Source organism: Ascaphus truei, chromosome 1, assembly GCF_040206685.1.
Source record: "Ascaphus truei isolate aAscTru1 chromosome 1, aAscTru1.hap1, whole genome shotgun sequence".
NCBI classification, from domain to species: domain Eukaryota; kingdom Metazoa; phylum Chordata; class Amphibia; order Anura; family Ascaphidae; genus Ascaphus; species Ascaphus truei.
In genome coordinates, this window is record NC_134483.1 from 501,437,368 (window position 1) to 501,459,914 (window position 22,547).

The following is a 22,547-nucleotide window of genomic DNA, read 5'->3' on the forward strand; positions in this document are numbered from 1 at the left end:
GTGAATAGCTGTATTAGCTGCACATGTGAGCAGTGAGCATCTCAAAAGTATCATGCGACAGTAATGCTATCCAGTAGCTGATTTAGCTCACACTGCTAGAGCCAAGGCCTAGAGTAGCACAGGTTGTGTGTTCTAATCCTGTTGGGCCTGACACTAGTAAGTACATCATTCCAGTCACTAGGTGCCTTAAGCCGTGATTTTACCAGAAATCTGGCGCGACGCCCCTTAAAAAAACCCAACAACATGCAATGTATATTTCTCTATAAGGGGTTTATATATAGGGTTACACAGCAACAGGCCCACTGTCCCTTTAAGTCAAAACAAAAATCATAAAAATAACACCTATTCCCTTTAGGTAAAACTAACTAAGCATACTCCAGCACTTTCTAACGGCACTGGCCAACTAAACTGGTTCCCAGCTTAAAACGTGCCCTATCATATGCTACAACAGTGTCTTCCGTACATTAATATGTTACTCAGCTCTTTGTCTGTTACTGTTGAGGCTCCAGGTAATTCCCTTTGGACCCTGCGAGAGTTCAGAGAATCCCTCCTGTGTAGTTCCTAGGTTATGGATAGACCATCCCTGCTTCAGTGCGGTCTCACGTTTTTCTTTCCTCTTTCTGAGATTAACAACCCAGGCAGTCGCAGCAGGCTCCACGACCATCGTCCAGTGAGCCTAGGGGACTGTATCATCCAGCTTCACCTTGCTGGGGAGACCTCTCTCTCTCCCCCCTTCTCAGAGGAAAAAAAGTCTCTCTCAGAATGGCAGCTCTCTGTGTCTGCCTTAAAACATTTCCTTGTTCATTCAGGAGTCCAGCCTGATTAGCTGCAGCTAAAACTAGTTTCTCTAGGGGAGATTAACGCCCTGTAGGCTGGAACGCACATATTTTGATAAAGGGCGCTTTGCCTGAAACGCGTCAGAGTGTTTGTTCTTTTGTTCCCCGGTACTATGTCCAATAAATACCCGTTTTAACTTTATATTTTGGTGCTGGCCCCCTTCTTCAGCTGTGCTCCGCATCAATCCCAGGATTTCTCTTCTGCCAAGACCGCACTGCGTGATGCACGCACATACAAGAAGCGGCTGTATGTGAGTATTGTCTCTCCCCCATTATACAGGGGGAGTTGTTGACCAGCAACAGTGCTACAAGTGAAACACTCTGTTCGGTGGAGTACTGCACGAGACTGCTTTATGCTTATGCTTATATTTGTCTCCACCTTATCGACAGTTATGAATTATTGAAGTCTTACTGTATTCAACTGTATTCAATATCTCTCTCAGCATTATTTCGCTTTAACACTATCATATGTGTTGTCTTCAAATACTGATTGCCATTATATGTTTGTACCATGCTGAGCACTGCTACCTGGACCTGTGTCTAAATTACCTATCTGGAACGCACACTAGTTGCAACACTCCAGCCTATACAGAGACAGTGATTGTAAAAAAAAAAAAATTTTATATAATACACACACACACACACACACACACACACACACACACACACACACACACACACACACACACACACACACACACACACACACACACACACACACACACACACACACACACACACGATGAGGTCACTGGATCGCTTTGCAGCTCTGCAGTTTCTGGCATAATTGAGGCCTTAGGTTTGCCAACTCAATATAGTTCATAGGGACATTCTTTTAGGAAGTGTGGGATGTGACACATTTAAATATACTTTGCATATCAATTAGCATATCTCCCAGGGTTCCTACAGTTCCTTTTGGAGCACAAGTGTCTCTCCCTCACTTATTTGGTGCCACCTCCTATGATTGAGTCCAGTTTGCCCAGCTCTACCAATGGTTAAAGCAAGATCTAAGTGGTTTCATAAAATGCAACATATGAAACCATTCCTGATGAGTGGGGAACAGAAGGGAAACAGAAATGAGACTTAGCATGAAGAGGCACAACGCATAAAATGTTTACATGATGAGCCTCACAATGATGAGGAAAAATCAGAAAATCTGCTTGACTCCATCTGGGTGCCATCATTCATGTATGCTTCCTCAGAGACATTATAAAGGAAGGGAATCAGATATTTTCCAGGACAGCTCCTAACTGTAGATATGAAACAAGAACTAGCTGTTTAGTAGTGTGCTCAAAAAAGCAGGAGCTTTGAGTACAGAAAGGAAAATATACAGTATCCTTATGGTCCCATAACATTTGCCACTGGTTGCCATCCCAAATCCCTTTAACGAATTCTAATTAATGTCCATGATTATGTAGCCCCCCTTGGGGAATAATATATAGTTTTTTGTGTTTTTTTTAAACATTTCTTTATTATCTGCGAGCACGGTTACAACATACAATAAAATGAGCAAAACAGTGAAAATTCAGGCAACCATAAGCTCACAGCATTTTATATTTTCTTACCAACTGTTGAACATTAAATGATAAAAATAATGATGTGGAACAGGGAGTGGAGAAAAGGGGATAGAGAGAAAGAAGAAAGAAAGCACGCTGCAGGTCCTCACATCTCGCCGCAAACATCTCAGTACCCAGCACCCTATAGTTCTTTTAGTCTATCCCAAGACCTGTGTAGCAGTGCAGTGGACACCCAGTCTGAATATCCAAAGGGTCCCATAACCTCTTTAAATTTGTTGGGAGGCAGTGTGTCCAAAAAGGGTTTCCATTTACTCAGGAATTTATCTGTTCTTTTCATATTGTCCCAAAAATTAGTCAAATTTTTCCCTCATCACAACTACGAACAGATAAGATTATAATTGTCCAATTGTTGGAGCATATGGTTTTAGCCAGTTGACCAGAATCAGCATGCGTGCCAAAAGGAGAATCATTCCCGCCAGCTGCGGTAAACTGACCGTCAATGTATTCCAGCCTTCCATATATCCAAATAACATTGGTTTAAAGTCATGGAGAATCTTTGTTTTTGGCAGTTTGTTTAGAAATCTTAAGGTTTGATTCCAGAATTTCTTTATTTTTCTGCAGTACCACAATGTGAGATATAGGCGCTGGTACTGCCGCACTTTTTACACCCAATTAGAGAAATGTGTTGAAATTTATTTAGTTACGCTGGGGTGAGGAATACCCTGTTCAATATCTTAATCTGCAGTTCCCTCAAATCTGCATCCAGAGTAATGGAACGGGCACTCCTGTAGCCTCTGACCAGGAACTCTTGATCTATCAGATCAGGGAATCCACCTGCCCCTTAACCAATAAAAGACTCCAGAGACCCACAGTACGGGTCTGTATAAAGGGCAGTATAGATATGTTTAGAGCTAAAACCCGTTTGAATGGAGATCAAAACCAGACTCCAATGAATTGTGTTCTAATAGGGATGGATGTTCCCTCATCAAGGAAGTCACATAATGGCTTAACTGTTAGTAGGCAAAGAAGTATTTATTCAGTAAATGATTTCTTTCTCGGAGTTGTTGAAAAGTTGGGAAATTGTGTTGCCCTGTGTTAAAACAGTCTGTGACATGAACAAGTCCTCTACTGGCCCAAGTCCTGAAAACTGCAATCTCTTGTGCATCCGTAAAGTCTGAGTTCCCTACAATCGGTAACAACCTGGATACTCTCAGTGATTGTTTAAAATATTTTCTAACTTTGCGCCAGGCTCTTACAGTATCTCCAAATATAATGCCATTCAGAATGTTATTTGCATTATCCTTATCCTGTAGGAAGGGCAGGAATCCCAGGGAGTGTGAGAGAGACAGCTGTCCCTCTATTCCAGAATTCACAAACTCTGCCTTGTCAAGTAGCCAATCCCTAAATGTACCTAGTTAGCGCCACCAGGTTAAACTCTCCCACATGGGGAGGTTCAAACCCCCCTGTTCTCTATCGGTCTGTAGCCTTTGTAGACTGATCCTGTGTTTTTTGTTGTTCCAAATAAAATTGGAAAAACTCTTTGTATCTTTGTGATATCTTTTTTCCTTCTAAATCAGGGGAAGTGTCTGAATTAAGTACAGTAGTTTCGGGAAAAGAACCCATCTTAATTAAAGCAATCCTACCAGACAGTTAATGGTAGATTCATCCATCCTGCCAACTCTGTCAATTTTGTTTATGATGGGAATATAATTCAGCTCATATAGCTTCTGTAGGTTCAGGGAAAACTGAATACCCAGATACTTAATGGAATCCTTAGCGACTTTAAATGGTGTTGGTAGGCCTATGAAATCTAGAGTTCCCTTCCTCAGCCAGAGAACCTCAGATTTTCTAAAATTTATTTTATAGTCTGACAAATGTTGGTAGTTGTCAATAATTTGGATCATTAGCGGTAACTGATTAGCCGGATCTGCACATAACAAAAGAAAATCGTCAGCATATAAAGCCAATTTTATTATTTGGTTCCCAATTTGTAGCCCTTTAATTGATTCTCTCAAAGCGATAACCAGAGGTTCAATAGCCATATCAAAAAGCAGTGGCGAAAGTGGGCAACCCTGTCTGGTCCCTCTATAGGGATTGAACGGTCCTGATGATTTACCGCTGAAAGAAATTGGGCATATAGTAGATAGTTTTAAGGGATTCTGTAAAATTATCTCTGAGCCCGAACCTCTCCAGGGTCTGAAACAGGTGAGCTCATGTTATAATCGAACGCTTTCTCCGCATACAGACTGAGAGCACAGGCCGGTCCGTGGTCGTCTGGGGCAGAGGAAGGTCCATTGGCCTCTCCATAATATTGAATGGTAATCAATAGTATCCATATATTGGTGACTGAATGTTTACCCTTCACAAAGCCAGGTTTGGTCTGGGTGTATAGCCTCAGGGAGGCGATGTTTAAGTCTGTCTGCTAGAATTTTGGTGAATATTTTGTAGTCAAGATTGAGGGAAATTGGTCGGTAGGAAGACGGCTCTTCCGGGTCTTTATCTTTTTTGGGGATTAGTTTGATTGATTACTGCTGAACCAAAACCCAGGGGGCTGTCTCCTAGTGACATTATTCGATTATATTCCTCTACCAGGTATGGAGTTATTTCTACGATCATATGTTTAAAATATTCGGCAGAGTAACCATCAGGTCCCGGAGGTTTAAGTGTTTTAGGCGGTTTAATGGCTCTAGAGACTTCTTCTGTGGCGATGGGGCTGTTTAGAATATAGGCAAAACAAGAAAAAACACAAAAGCGCACCGGTGGAGGACAGGAGAGTGAACAGAGACAGCCCCAGCGCGCGGGTCTGATCTCTCAGAACTGAGATTACCCTTCATACTTCCTATGTGATGCCCTACTCCTGTGATAGACACCAGATCGGGGATTATTAAAGAAATTTTATATGTAAGTTACTAATTTTATTATTTGTTGCTAATACAATATCTATCTCTCATCTTGGTGCGCTTTTGTGTTTTTTCTTGTTTTGCTGATATTGGTATCACCATCGGAGTTCCGGTGGAGACCACATTTGGAGGTGGGGGAGACACCTCATAAACACAGAAGCAGCAAGAGAACTGAGAGGGATCAACAATCCAAGTTTAAAGAGCCAGAGCGCGGACTGAACTTTTCATTACTGTTTAGAATATATTTGAGCTCTCCGACAGCTGAGGGATCCTCAAATCTCTCCAGAATCTATCCTGCTGATCTAGGTTAATATCTGGATGATTATATAGGTCTGTGTAGAATTTATGCAAGATATCTGCTATTTTTTGGGGAAAAGTGTGCCTAGTGCCCGTTTGGTCTCTCAAGGCCGCTATATGACATGTGAAGCGATTAATTGCTACTAAGTTAGCTAGCATTTGCCCGGCTTTATTTCCATAACACATGAATCTTGCATTACTATAGTTTTGATTCAGCAGTTCTCTTTCATGTAGTAATAACCCCAGCTCCCTTTTTTTTTTTTACCAAATACTCCTTGTTTTGAGGAGTTGGTGATTCTTTGAATTTGGAGTAATTTTCAGCTAATTTTTGGTTACAATAAAAGATATTTTTCATTGTTTTTTTTCCTCTGGTAAGAGATGTACGATATTATGTCCCGTCTTTGGACTACTTTAGCTGTTTCCCAAAACAAAAAGGGGTCTTCTATATGTTCTGCATTATTTTCTTTGAATTGTGCCCATTTCTTATGGACTGCAGCTCCAAAGCTGTCCTGAACTAACAATTTGGAGGGGAGTGACCATTTTCTTGGGACTATCGCATCAGGGTCCAACAGTATTTGGAGCCCTATGGGGGAGTGGTCAGATATACAGGCATTATACATCTTATCTTTGGATATTTTCTGGAAAAGAGGTGATGAGACAAACAGGTAATCAATGTGTGACATGGAATTATGTGCATGCGAAACACAGGTATAATCCCTCTCTAATGGGTAGAGCAATCTCCAGGGGTCTACAAGATTCAATTGTTTTTTAAGAAATGTAATGTCTGACTGGCTTTTGATCTTATATTGTGTCCTTTTAGATTTGCTTGTGGAAGATGTTGATCTATCCAATATTGGGTCTTCTACAATATTAAAATCTCCCCCCTGTATGATTTGGTGATCCGTGGCTAGGGGTGCTAGGTTACCCAAGAGGGCATTGAAAAATGTTCTGTCATGAACTGTTGGCGCATATATGTTTGTCTGAGAAGTCTTAATCCCCCTTAATTTTCCCAAAATAATTATGAATCTACCCTCAGGGTCATACAGCTTATTTCCCAGTTCAAATGGGACACCCTTCCCAATGAGGATGGCGACCCCTCTCTTTTTACTGTTGTAGTGCGAGGAAAAACACGATTGGACCCAGCCCTGTTTCAGTTTGTCATGTTCTGCCTGTGTCAGGTGTGTTTCCAGTAAAAAGGCTATGTATGTACCTAACCTCTTTAGGTGATTAAGTATCTGTCTTTGTTTCATCGGGGATACCACCCACTTTCCAGGAAGTTGTCTTTGTCATCTTATCTGGTACAAAATAACACCTTGCGATAGGAACCTTTCTGTGATAGACTGAGATATAGAGATGTGATCTGCAACACCTGTGAGTCAAGGAGAGAGAGAGCGGAAGAGAGCAGAGAAAAGGGGGGAGGGAGGAGAAGGAAGAAGACAGAGGGGAAGAGGCAACCAAAACAACAAAGAATTTTTTTTAGATAACAAACCATGTCATACACCAAGCATGTTAACTCAGACTGTGGCTGCTACCTGGAGACCTGGGAGTCTCCCTACCTATCCCAGCAATCTTAACGCTGGTCAGAAGAAATCTTCTCAACGGGTTTACACATCATTAATATACTTTCTTAATCTAAGCCTACATAACAGTGTTAAATTCAAGAACATTAGGCACACTGCCCACCAGCAAAAGGGACCCAGGGGTATTAATGAGTCCTTCAAGAATTCGATTCTATAGCCGTGTCTTGCGTTTCTCGAATCAAATGCTCTGCCTCCTCTGGTGAATCAAAGGATTGAACCCCATAATCTCGGAAAACTTTGAGGATGGCCGGGTATATTAAAGGCGAACTTGATTCCCCTTTAAAAAGAGCGGAACAAATAGGGATGAACTCCCTTCTCTTACAGAAGAGAAGGAGTGGCTCAGTGAGTAAAGACACTGACTAGCACAGAGTTTAACATACTTGCTGGCAAAAGTAGACAGTCTTCTGCTTCTTTTAGTTCTATTCATGGTCGATCTTTGTAGAGCTGACATTTTTTTGAAGTGAAACTTCCTTAGTGGCACCTCATTCAAACTGGGGCAAAAAAGAATTGTGGAGACAGAAATGAAACGGATGTGACGTCAGTGCTGGCAGTTGAGGCCGGGCTGTGTTCTGGCTCAGCCCGACCCCAACACTGACATCACACCCGGTCCACAAATCAGATGCGGCGGCGGCGGCGATAGCCGCCGGCGCCGCTCCTAACGGCTGCTGCTCCCCCCACATGCCGCCGGCGCCGCTCCTAACGGCCGCAATTTCCCCCAGGTGGAGATGGGCATGGGCGGCATCCGGGGCAGCGGGGACCGGCTCTCCTGCTACAACCCGCTGACCGCTCTCTGTCCCAGCCGCGCGCTCTGCCGGGCTGGAGACTCAGACAGAGCCCCCCTGCGCATGCCATTCCTCCCACACGTCCGCCGCCACCATTCCTAACTGCCGCTGCTGCCCGCTGACATGCGCGGTAGCCATGTGCGATGCTCACGGGCGGCTCGGAGACCTCCTTGCGCTGCTGGGTGAATGATGCGCTGCTGCTGCTTTCCCCCCTCCTGCTCCCCCCCCCCCCCCGCTCAACATACTCACCGCAGTCACAGCTAACGAGTGCTGAGATCCTGCACTGGTGCGGCTGCGCCGAACTGCTGCTGCTCTCCGCGGGGGCCCTCCAAGTTAAGGAGTTCTCCAGCTTCGAGGCCGGCGCTGCCAACCAGTCGAAGGCTGTGTTCGTGGTGTGCTGCGGGGGGTGAGTGGATGGGGTGAACTTCATGGCTGAGGTGATGTGGGCGCTGCTGCTGCTGGTCCCGATCTCCCCGCACCTATTCCTGGCCCCGGCCTTCTCCTCTCTCTTCCCGCTGCTACCTGGCGGAGACCTGCAGGCTCTCAACTGCAGCTGGCCGGACAAGAAGAGGATCCCGGGGCTGGGGGACATGGAGCTGCCCTCCTTGCCCCCCCGAGCTACAGCTTCACATCCGGAGCCTGGTTTCAGGACTTAACCACCTGATGGAGGGTATCGGGGTGAGAGAGGAGTGCTTCTCGGTGGGGCTCCTGAGAAGGATCATTGCGGGGGAGCTGGCCAGCTATCCTCAGGCGAGAAACCGCAGGAAGCATACACTGACACTGACACATACACACACACACACACACACACACACACACACACACACACACACACACACACACAGACTGACACATACACACACACACTGACTGACACATACACACACACACTGACTGACACATACACACACACACACACTGACTGACACACACACACACACACACTAACACACATACACACTCACTGACTGACACACATACACACTCACTGACTGACACACATACACACTCACTGACTGACACACATACACACTCACTGACTGACACACACACACACACTCACACACACACTGACTAACACACACACACTCACTGACTGACACACATACACTGACTGACACACACACTCACTGACTGACACACATACACACTCACTCACTGACTGACATACATACACACTCACTCACACACCTACACACTCACTGACTGACACACATACACACTCACTGACTGACACACATACACACTCACTGACTGACACACATACACACTCACTCACTGACTGACACACATACACACTCACTGACTGACACACACACACACTCACTCACTGACTGACACACATACACACTCACTGACTGACACACACACACACTCACTCACTGACTGACACACATACACACTCACTCACGGACTGACACACATACACACTCACTCACGGACTGACACACATACACACTCACTCACGGACTGACACACATACACACTCACTCACTGACACACACCTACACTGACTGATACATACACCTACACTGACTGACATACACTGACTGATACATACAGACTGACACACACACACCCCAGTGATGCGCCGAACAGCGCCCACACACATGTGCCTACAATCCCCCGCCCCCCCCCACCCCCACCCTGTGAGCTGCCGAGCACCTCCCATGTTCTGTACCTCCGCTGGGGGGCTGGCTGCAGCAGGAAACACAGCCCACAGCTCCGCCGGGGGAGGAGACTCAGACAGAGTTCTCCTTGTCCGCAGCTACGTCGTGGTGGGTGTAGGTCGCAGAGAGAGACATACACACCACAGACACACACACTAACTGACACACGCAGACACACACACACACTGACTGACACACGCAGACACAAATAATTCAGTTACTATAAATATAGATGTGCAAATAGCTAAAACATGTGGTCAAACTTTTGTGTTTTGGAAGTCAAATTGTTTTGTGACAAGAAGAGGATCCCAGGGCTGGGGGACATGGAGCTGCCCTCCTTGCCCCCCCGAGCTACAGCTTCACATCCGGAGCCTGGTTTCAGGACTTAACCACCTGATGGAGGGTATCGGGGTGAGAGAGGAGTGCTTCTCGGTGGGGCTCCTGAGAAGGATCATTGCGGGGGAGCTGGCCAGCTATCCTCAGGCGAGAAACCGCAGGAAGCATACACTGACACTGACACATACACACACACACACACACACACACACACACACACAGACTGACACATACACACACACACTGACTGACACATACACACACACACACACACTAACACACATACACACTCACTGACTGACACACAAACTGACTGACTCACACACACACACTCACTGACTGACACACATACACACTCACTGACTGACACACATACACACTCACTGACTGACACACACACACACACTCACACACACACTGACTAACACACACACACTCACTGACTGACACACATACACTGACTGACACACACACTCACTGACTGACACACATACACACTCACTCACTGACTGACATACATACACACTCACTCACACACCTACACACTCACTGACTGACACACATACACACTCACTGACTGACACACACACACTCACTGACTGACACACATACACACTCACTCACTGACTGACACACATACACACTCACTGACTGACACACACACACACTCACTCACTGACTGACACACACACACACTCACTCACTGACTGACACACATACACACTCACTCACGGACTGACACACATACACACTCACTCACGGACTGACACACATACACACTCACTCACGGACTGACACACATACACACTCACTCACTGACACACACCTACACTGACTGATACATACACCTACACTGACTGACATACACTGACTGATACATACAGACTGACACACACACACCCCAGTGATGCGCCGAACAGCGCCCACACACATGTGCCTACAATCCCCCGCCCCTTCCACCCCCACCCTGTGAGCTGCCGAGCACCTCCCATGTTCTGTACCTCCGCTGGGGGGCTGGCTGCAGCAGGAAACACAGCCCACAGCTCCGCCGGGGGAGGAGACTCAGACAGAGTTCTCCTTGTCCGCAGCTACGTCGTGGTGGGTGTAGGTCGCAGAGAGAGACATACACACCACAGACACACACACTGACTGACACACGCAGACACACACACACACTGACTGACACACGCAGACACAAATAATTCAGTTACTATAAATATAGATGTGCAAATAGCTAAAACATGTGGTCAAACTTTTGTGTTTTGGAAGTCAAATTGTTTTGTGATTTTTAATTAAAAACATCACCATCACAAATAAAATTTATGTGACAAAAAACAAAGAAGTTTCACTTACTATGCGCGTGCTCAGCACACACAGCTTTTTTTTTGAACATCAATTTGGTCTTGCAGAGATTCATATGGAGGACTACCTTCTAATTTGCTTTGGCAAGTTCTCCAATTTATTGCCGAAGACCTTATAGAATTGTGGAGAAAATGACAGTGTTGTCTGCAAGTCATAGGGCTAACCTATTGTTACATGTACTCACCACCACCGTTCACTGCATTTTTGGTCAAGGGTTTACAGATGTAGTAAGATTTATGTCCACGGCACCGCAGATGAAAAAGCAAAAAAGTCTGCGGTACCAGAGACAGTGTCTGTCGTGATTGAGCTGCGGGGTTCCAGGCTTCTGAATGTGACTGCCCCGCATCGCTAACCCTTCGATTCTGTGACCGCACATGGCAACAGCACTGAGGACACCAAGCTCTGCTACATCTGTGTATCAAGAAGCTTTTATTTCTTGTGCAGGATTTTACAAGAAATGTAGGTAAACCATGAAATCCAAAATGTTAAAGTAGAAAAACTGGTCAAGGGGAAATGTTGTAGTGTGGTGGAGACCATGGTGCTCAGTAGGAGATCCAGCAAGAACGCTGACTATGATTACTATGCCTATGACTGCTACCATATGAAATAAAGTTTATATTAAGTTTACTTCCACGCCTGCACATCAGAACATGCAACTTTAATTAGGTCAAAAGTCTAATGCACGGGTTCACAAAGCTCAAATTATGGATTAAAGGGGGAAAAAATTATTATTTTAACCTAATTCATGAATGTGATATTGTATAAAAGAACGCATATTTTACTGTGCGAGTTAAATTTAAACGGCAAACATGAAGATGTAATTATTCCGGAAACTCCGATATCTGGTGATATTGGGCTACCGTAAAAAAAATTGTATCACCTACACCAGGCTGGCATTAGGCATACCTTGCCCAATGGGACTCAAAGTGCGTCACAATTACATGTAACACTTGCACACCCCCCCCCCCCCCCTCTGGAAGATACTGCTATGGCTACTGCTATTGTGGTGCTGGAATACATGCGAGGGTCCAGGAGAGCTGGATGTTCCATGATGTATTGGGGAAACAGGACTGGCTTCTGATGATCTTGGTGGGTGTTCTTTAACTGGTGACAACGCCTCCAGCTCCAGTAGGCTGCAGGAGATCCAGAGACAGTCTCCCACTGGAACATACTTCTTTCCCCCTCCCAATAGACAGAACTCGGGCAGTGGTGTATAAAAGCAAAGGGGTTTATTGTGTTGCAGTCACTGCAGATGGTCTTATACAGCGGATGCATGATGGTCAGAGGATCCAATACCTCTGGATGGTGCTGGCTCTCTGTTAATGGAGTACTCTTGATCTTTCCTGGCCAGCCAGCCCATGAGGGACTGACTGGCCTGTCCCTCTCCCAGCCGGAAGGAGACAGGCCACATACCTCCACTCCCTAGAAAGGTTGGATGAGCACGCTCTCTAAGTTGGCATTTCCTCCCTGAGCTCCAGAAGGGGAGGGCTCAAGGTCTGTACCCTGATAGGCTGTACACAGACCCTGAGTCACCACCACTTCTGTCACTCAGATAGTAGCATGAGGGGGTCAAAAGCCCACAGGATTGCCTGTCACAGCCTGTAGCTACAAAGGACTTTTTTGACAGGAGGCAGAGAGGCAATCTGAACAAGCCATGTTACATACAATATAGCCCATGGTACGCAGCACATATGATTTTACAGACAGTCCCTGCCCAGATGAGCTTACAATCTATGTTAGGGCGCCTAAGGTACAGAGAGATAAAGTGACTTGTTCAAGGTCACAAAGAGCCGACGCCAGGATTTGAACAAGGTTCCCCGCACTTCAAACTCAGTGCCATTGGTTTCAGAGTCAGTGTCTTTACTCAATGAGAAACTCCTTCAGTCCTCGGTTTTTGTTGTATATTTAGTTTAGCATTTACTTACCAGATGTCTTTATTAATTATTTCTCATAATATATTTTTGAATACAATAGGAGAGTGCAGGGTCTTATTTTCTTGTTGGGTAGTTTATGTCGATTGGTGGTTAGGTGCCCTTCCACCATAGACATTAGCACCCCTATTAGTCAAATTTATAGTGAAAAATAATTTTTTGCTTTGGATGTTTGGAGCTTTACATATGTATGTCTTTATTCATATAGCGCCATTAATGTACATAGCGCTTCACAGTAGTAATACACGTGACAATCATATAAATAACAGATCATGGGAATAAGTGCCTCAGACATAAAAGTAACATTTAGGAAAAGGAGGAGTCCTTTACATCTTTCTTGCACAGTATATACTGAACATAAGTAAGATAAGGACTAGCCAACTCAGAACAGGTGATACAAATCTATACTATTAATGTGCCACCTATTGATATATTCCCTTATCAGTCCAAGTGGCCAGCTAGTCATGCTCAACCCGTGACTATCTTGCAATTTGGGCTACTACAGGCTTCGTATAAGAATGTTTTGCTTTTTGTATTTTATTTGTAGTGTGTTTATGTTGTATGTTAACCCAGTTAGGGGCGTCAAAGTGGTTCAATTACTTTGCTCCATGTTACGGTAAGCTCCTCCAGTACTCATAAAAATTATAATTAATTGGAGTGCTGTTGTGTGACCCAAAAAAAAAAATCTAAAAAAGCAAAAAACATACAAGATCAACACAGATCCAAATTCACTCAAACCCAATATTTAATCATTAACACTTTTAGCCTGTACATCTTTAATTAATTCTAACATGTCATTTTAATTCAGATTTTAGTTACATATTTTAGCCAAAGTAGGATACTGTAAATTTGCCCACCATGCCAAGGTAACCCCAGATCAGGCAAGTCCTAACTTCTAATGCAAATATGTTTCACCGTGTCCGCTGAGCGGAGATTCTCCTGCTTCTCACTTTAAAAAAAAAAAGAATCCGATTTTAATTCAAGTTTTATCCAACGTGCTAAATTACTGCATTGTTTAAGGTCATTGTTTTTTCAACATGACACAGATTTTGTGAAGATGTCAGACACGTTAGTGAATAAAGTGATATTTGCGAGTTAGAAATGTGCGTTCTTTCCTTGATAATCGTTGCAATATTAATGAAAGTTTAACCGGGTTTAGTAAATCCAGGCCAAAGTTATGATAACTCTAGATTTATACATCCTCAGCTGACTAGCATTGAAATCTCAGCATCCGAACGCCAAGCTCACAGCTCACCAGTCCTATTTCCGACTTATTTATCCGGCTATGTCACTGTAACATTAAGCCTTTTAGTGCCGGAGGGGCCATGGCATGAGAGTGGCACAACCCCTCCAGCACATCACAATCACGTGACCACTCCTCAGAGCGATCATGTAATTGTGACATCACTGACGAGGCGCACAGAAGAGGAGAGGTCCCCCTCCTCCATTCCTCCGCTGGCTAGATCGCTACACAGGACGTAGCCACTATGGAATGGGTGGCTGTGTCATCCAAAGGGTTAATAGATAACTCCTGGAAGGGCACACCAGGTGTGAGTGAGTGAGAGAGCTACAGAATTATTTTGCAGCTCAGTTTCCGGGACTAAAGAGAGGGGATACAGAGGCACCACAAAAAAGGGGAGGCAGACATATACAGCTACTTTCTGTGTGGACCCCATGCAGTCCGGCCTCTGCATCCTCAGGAGCCAGAGCACAGCAAGACTGCTTCACTGGAAGGCCACGAGGTAAGAAGCTTCCCCCATGTGACTACTCGCTTATAGCAAGGTCTTGCCTGAGCACATCCTCCCCATCCCAGAGAAAATTAATTGATGTTTACTTGGTAAGCCCCTCTGAACAGACTTGTCATTTCTTAGTGCTTTTCAGACAGCACGGACACGAAGGCTGGTGCAGCATAACCAGACGACCCATCGCCCTTCATTATGAACTGGTGGAGGAGGGGGCATGGTCGGATGGTTATACTGCACCAGCCTTCGTCTGATTGCTGCCTGAAAAGCACTAAGAAATTACAAGTCTGTTCATATGGGCTTACTCAGTAAAGGTCGATTATCTCAGAGCCAATTCATGCACTACGGGGAAAGAATACAATAAGAATGTTGCTGTTTTAATACTACAGAAACCTATATACAAACAAACATATCCTGATTAATCTAATGTGCACTTTTTGTGAGAAAAGGAAGTGGAAGCCTGTTATAAACCTAAGCCCAATATTCCTGACGTGAAACGTTTTTGTTGAAGATGGAGTCCCCGCAAGTTGAACAGTATTTAATGGCGGACACATCTTTCTGAGGCGTAAGGGAACAGAAGAGAAGAATTTCCTCTTCCGTTCGTGATGGGTGGAAGCATGAGATTGATAAATGATATGATCGTGATTACATGAACCCTGGAGCCAAAATGTCCATAGCATTCTGGTTCTGAAAAGGTTTTAATGATTGGTTTTACATCACTACCCTTGTCCCTGACCTAACCTGTGCTTTCCCAATACATTCGTTTACGAATAGAGGTCGTGTATAAATACGAATACCTTATTATTGGGGTTGAGCACACTAGAAATAGACAAACATGCTCATAATCTTGACAAATTCTATTTAGCGTGGATGACAAAAATATATATTTAACCTTTAGAACTAAAATATCAAACATAATGTAAACCAGCTCAAATTGTAAATAAACAATGTTTATAATCCAAATTATAAACACAGTCACACCAATTAGTTTAAGTAATAGATTAAATATATTGATGAGTTGCACTCAATAGTGACGGCATGAATCTTCTCTTGGGTTTCCAGTATTTTATTCAAAGTCTAGAACAAGTGAGTACACATCACAATGAACAAAAACGCCGTAATAATAGGTTGAGATCAGAGCATCCTAATGAAAGGAGAATGCCATATGAACAAGGACTACCTAATAATTAGGATAGAAGGGTTTATTTAAATGAACAATAGGTAATTCATTCTATGAAACTGTTCCACATACTATATACAGTATGTATCTGTACACACACACACACAATGTAAATTGCAATAGAATAAAATGGTAAGCTAATACACAATACAGATACTATGTGATCTGGAAAAAAATATATATGTAATGTATTACATTTATGGAACATGTGAATCTTATAAATCCAAATAAATATACTGTAAGAAAAGATGACATTTTATTATTCCTACCTGTAGAAGTGTGTGCACGGCGTGTGTAACTGGAAAAATGCCTTCAGTTATTGATACACACTCTGAATATCCAATATAATATCCAATTTTGAAAGAATCCAAAATAAGAGCGATCACAGCAAATAGAGTGATACCACCTTCCACAAAAAGAAAGAGTTGCAAAATAAATATGAAATATTAGAATCGTATGGACTATGGATATAAAGAAAATAGAGTTAATGACAAAGTTATTCTGCATAAATTCATATATATGTTTGGTTAAAGACTCCAGTATGACCATGCAAAAAAACAATGTTAAACTAATGACTCTGTGGGTAGCAAGTTAACTCATGCAATAAAAGCACAGCTTCCTCTTAAAATCAGCCTTTAATTTGAATACATTTTAATTAACCCACATTTTAATTTGCTGAACAGATCTACCTTAAAAAGGGATCAGCTTCAGCCATTGCATAGGATGGTGGCAGATTCCAGAAGTGTTAATAGTTCAGTCACAGCATTCACAACACAGAGCAAAACAGTCGCCCTGATCAGATTTTGCTGAAAGAAATTCAATTGGCAGTGTGGTTCCGCCTGGGCCTCCTACACCAACGTACAATATATAAAAGGGATTAAAAGAAGTGCAGGAGGGAAACATATTTCAGAAACAGAGGAGAGCTAGAACAAGTGGCCATGCTCTGTAGCTGGAGGGTGGCGGGCTGAAATGTGAGGAAGGTCTTCTTTACAGAAAGGGTGGTGGACGCGTGGAATAGCTGCCCAACACAGGTGGTAGAGGCTACTACAGGAAGGGTTTTTTAATTTTTTTTATTAAATGCTTGGGACAGACAGAAGACTATTATAGATATGAAAGAAAACCAAGGATCGAAGAGTCTGAGGTCTTGCAATAGAGAGGAGACTGGGCGAGTCCAGTGGTTCTTTCCTGCCGTCAAACTCTGTGTCCATGAAAAAACTAAATGCGCGCATTGAATGCAGGTGGAGCTGAACACAACTGCAAAGTTTTAACCCCTTCACTGACAAGACGTGTAACAAAGCATTGCTTTATGTGGCAGGGTAGGAGGTAACCGCATCTGGCACTTAGGGATCATACTGTCCAACTCTCCTGGGTACTGCCTGATTTTTAGCTGAAAGGCATAAATTTTCTACAGTCTCCCTGAAAATAATTCCCTCATCCCAATGATATAGAGCACGTCTACATTTTGTTTTATAAACCTAAGAGTTATGTACCGTAGTTTGTTTTTGGTCATCTAGTGCAAAATAAATAGTAATGTTGTGGAAGAATAGTCCAAATATAGACTACTCATGACCCGCACTCAAAGTATAGTGTATGTCCCCATAGAAGTCCTTGTGGGTACTGAAATTCTGAGCTATGCCAATTGTTTCTTTATTCATTAAAATATTTCTACTTTTCTAGTGCTAGTTATCAAACGTCTGATTTTAGTCCATGAAAACGCTGCTACACAGTCTCCTAGAATTAGAAATAAAATGCAGAGGAACTGTATATCCCGTCCCACTATAAAACACACTGGAAATAAAATCTAGTATTAATGTAGTAAGGAAAAGTGCTTTGATAGAATGATGTAACCAGGTCTCTTACACTGGATTGTTAGAGGCTTATGCCAACTCAGACCTGAGACTTTTGACCCTACCAAGAGGGGAAACAATACTTAAAGACAAGCATCTCCTTTTAATATACAAGTCACGTAAATCATGCTCCCTAGTTCATCTTGGTGTAACTTCTTAAAATCACCAGAGCTCACAGAGGGGAAAACTAGTGCTAAATTGGGTAATATACACTTACTAAGAACGAGAACGCTTTTCTTAGCATTGAGATTCTGTAGCGCAGAAGCTGCCTTAAAACCCTATGGAAAAAATGCAGTAAAATAGGAGATCCAGAAACATTAACCCATTCACTCCCAGAGGGGCTTGCAACGCAGGCACTTCAGAGAGCGAAATGGATTAATTGCAATGTGTTACAGACCCTTCTGGCAGCATAAGAGTTCAATCTTTTGCACCATTTTGCTGGCCCATTTGGCAGCCGTAAGGTTAAATAACCATTTCCTAATGTCGAACTATAATGCATTTGAGAAATTATACTAGCCTTAAAGAAAGCTGAACGATGTTGTAATATATCACATGGAACACGCCACCAATAACACACAAATATAATCACCGCTTATATGATACACACAGATTATCTTGGACACTGGAACAGTCATACAGAAAAACTAAACTCTTTAGGTTAATCACTCACAACTGGAATATACAAAATCCAGACAACGTCCTTATACACAAATACCTTGTGTAGAGTCTTCAAACAACTTAGCTACCAATAAGCCTGCAACCCATTTCAACACAATGCAGCCAAGCAGTTAATTGCCTATTTTACCTAAAGTCTACATTTAACTTACATCGTAACCACCTTGCTCCGGCATCAGTATCTTTCTCTTTAAGTGACCTTCTTTGAGAGTAACTTCTGAAAATGTACCAAAGCATCCAAATCAGCTGAATTAACATTAAAGTGATAAGGTAAGACAGCAGGTCTCTGTCTGTTATCCCAACAGCATGAATGGCCCAAGCGAACATCAGCAAAAGTCCAGCCAAGAAGATATTAAACCCATACTGGCTGCTCAGTATCTCAGCATTTTTCTGGGGGTAGTTGTGAGTGAAATTGAATTGTAATTTATTTCCCCCAGGCTTTTGCTCCTGATCTGAGGAAGATAAGATATCTAATGTGTTTTCTTCCGCCATCCTCTTTTGTTATCTGTAATGCAAAGGATACAAATAATAAAAAGTCATATATTGAAGATGCAGTATAACACTGTCATTCCCTAATCTCAAACTATTTATATAAATATCAATTTTCTTCTGTCACTCTAAATCCAAAACAATTTCCTAAAATATATATTTTTTTAACGCCCGGAGAGAAATCAATTATCCATTAATTGGATACATTATCTATTAGATTATCCAATTAATTAGAAAATGACTTGCCACAAAAGTGTGATATTTTGTGGGTGTTGTCTGCAACGCCTTTTAGTGCAATTACAATCATAAGCAGTATTTTAGCATTGTATGCAAGTCGATTACTTTAAACCAAAGTAATGAAAAAAATAGTCTCTAAAAGTTAACGTGAAATACAGTAAGGAATTCACAGTATATCTCACCACATCCACTGTCCAGTCAAACTGTAGCAAGAATCAGACCTGCTGTGTCTAATGTTCTCAGGTGGGTTTTTCCTTCTCTCCTTTTGTTCCCACTTCCCCTGCTCTCAGTGGCTTTCATCCTTCTTATAGAGATGGTTTTGCTGTAGACGTCAGAGGGATCCAGCCTGCAGGTGGATAGGATTTCAACAGCAACACCTCTAAGAGTAGTGTAGACAGGGAAGGAATCCTGCCAGCCCTGCACAGACCAAAATATTGTTCAAACAAATGCATTCTAATTTGTCAGCATAAACCCAACAGCAGAGAGGTTAATAGCGAGTAACATACTGTAATTTTCCCACTTCTACACACTTTATATATATATATATATTTTTTTTTTTGTTTTTTTTTTTTTTTGTTTGTGTAGATATTTTTTTTGTTATTTTGTCATTAAATTAGTTACATAGACATTGCACAGTGGTGGTTTCTATGGATTCCCCATACATAATGTAGACTAACTTGTGCTTTATCAATATATAATACTTCATAACATTTATTTTATTTCAATATTTATTACAAATCACAAATTCTATGTTCACCATGAAAAAGGTCACAAACTTGCAATGGAAAAAAAAAACACATTTCTATAAACAACCAGAGTTCACTTGATCTCCCTTCTTATCTCTATTGGCTTTCTGTTAAGGACTGGGTGGAATAAGGGTGGAGGAAACACTTGATTGATAAACACTCCCCCTCCCCCCATTCAGAGGCCCCAAAGAAAAGGATTTTCTAACGACTTTCCAAACAAATAAATGCAGATATTTGCTTTTAGAACGGTTACATTAGTTAAAGGAACACAATGATAGAAATACTTTCCAAAAAAGGTTGTTTTCGGGCAGCTTCATGGGATTGCACCTTAACCCTTTTGCTGCCAGTTTGTTGCAGTCCCCTAATTTGTCAGACATTAAAAGTCAATGTGTAAGGTCACGCCGTGGCCCTTTATTTCCTGTCATTTTGGCAACATTCTGGGAAAACTGGTGAAATTCAGAGCAATGTGAACTCTCTCGATTAATCTTCCGAACATTCGAAAATTTCTGAAAAAAACAAGTTTTATTTTCTACTTGTAAGCAAACTATGTTATACATCTGCAAGAGGAAGAAAATGCCAGCCTATCATTAAATCCATGTGGATAAACAGTATTGAAAAATTCTTCCTAAAAGATTATCCCTTTCTGTAGGGCGTTAAATTCCAGATCCATAAACCTTGATAAGTCCAGATTTCTTCACATTTTTCATGCAAAGTAAATAGTCATTTTATAATCTGTATTCACTTCCTTTATGGGCCGGCCTTAGCCAAGGTGGCACATTGGCAGTGGTTCCCCCCTGTACAAATAGGTCGTTGTACTTAACCCGCCAGCCCCGGTGACTCTTTGAGGTGCGGCCCTGCTCCTGCGCCGTAATGGTGTCATGTTACGTCACAGCGTTATTTAACGTCGGGTTGCCATGACGACGCAACGCTGCAGGAGGAAGCCTGCTCCGGAGAAGGTAAGACCCCCCCCCCCCCCTCTCTCAACACACACCTCTCACTCTCTCCCTTATCTCTCAGGGGAGGTCCCTGATTTGATGTGTGTGTGTATATATCTATATGTATACCACCCCTACCACTTGCAGCACTTATCACCTGAGATCAGACTCCAAAAGACTGTTCATGGTCCCAAGGCTCAACAAAGTATCCGGACGTTCCTCCTTCTCCTACCATGCACCCCAAAACTGGAACAACCTACCAGAGACTCTCACATCCACCACCAGTTTAAGTTCTTTCAAATCTAAGGCTGTCTCACATTTTAACCTGGTCTGTAACTGTTTCATACGCCCATAATATATATTTTCTTTAACTGTGCATGCAATGTCTTGTATATAATGTATACCCTGTTCATTTATGTAACTGTACTTGTAACCATGTACTATTTGTTTTACTCTGTGCCCAGGACATACTTGAAAACGAGAGGTAACTCTCAATGTATTACTTCCTGGTAAAATATTTTATAAATAAATAAAATAAATAATAAATATATATGTGTCAAAAAGAAAAGGGAGAAAGCACAACATAGGAAATAAATATATAGGTGAGTGCACGTGTCATAAAAAGGTAATATAGAGATACTTTTGGTGAAGTCACTCTCAAAAAACAGGAAATGGGCACTCTATCAAAATGATGAGAGCAGGGGTGCTCTGTAAATCAGTACACAAATAAAAACCAGGGGACAGTCACTCACTAAATGAAAGATTACTGCAATACATTTTATTTGGTGAGTGCTTGACCCTGGATTTATGCACACACATGCACACACACACGCACTCACACTTTCTGAATGTGATGGAAAAACCCTAACACACTGTTTTGTCTATCTTTAAACCAATATAAAGTTATACATTTCAGAAGAGCTTATCGAGCTCTAATTTGACCAAATAATAAGAGTATTCTATGCGTGCGAAGAATGCACCATTGAGCAGGAATGTTGGACAGGGCCAAAGAACAATACTCTGCAGTACTCTGTCCGGGATGCTTTACTAGGGTTTGGGGGCTCTGTAGTGCTGCTGGGGCGATGCTGTAAGGTTGGCAGTGCTCTCAGTGCTGTAGGTTGTTAAAGGTTAATAAGTGCTCCTTAGACTGGTGCAACAAGATGCCACAAAGTTAGTGATATACAGGGTACAATAGGATGTCAATAGCATGTTAGCCTGTCGGATTCTTAAAGGGTCGCTCTATCTGGGTGCTGTATGTGAATGCTGGTGACGACCATGAGTAAGAGGTACTATTGGGAGGGGTTTTATGGGCTTGGTGAATACAGAAGTGGAGTACTGACAGCTGGTTATCTGTCTCAGGTGCATTTTGTATCTTAATGTGACAATAAATCCTGGTAACCCAACTGCAAATGTATTTGTTAATGAGCACTATAAGTTCCAACTAAAACTGGGGTATTAGACAATGATGGGTTACATCTTGTCTGT

At 42.6% G+C, this 22,547-nt stretch overlaps 1 protein-coding gene across 1 annotated transcript in view; it reads right to left on the reverse strand.

Annotated features, from left to right (window-relative positions):
- OTOP1 (otopetrin 1) overlaps window positions 1–19,766 on the reverse strand; it is a 116,935-nt gene extending 97,169 nt beyond the window's left edge. Inside the window, exons 1-3 of the mRNA XM_075569388.1 lie at window positions 19,564–19,766; window positions 18,808–19,160; window positions 16,403–16,539 (exon numbers count right to left, since the gene is read on the reverse strand). Coding sequence (XP_075425503.1) covers window positions 16,403–16,539; window positions 18,808–19,147 — 477 coding nt within the window. The 5' untranslated portion in view covers window positions 19,148–19,160; window positions 19,564–19,766. The remainder of the gene's footprint in view (window positions 1–16,402; window positions 16,540–18,807; window positions 19,161–19,563) is intronic.
- Between the last annotated feature and the right edge of the window lie 2,781 nt (window positions 19,767–22,547).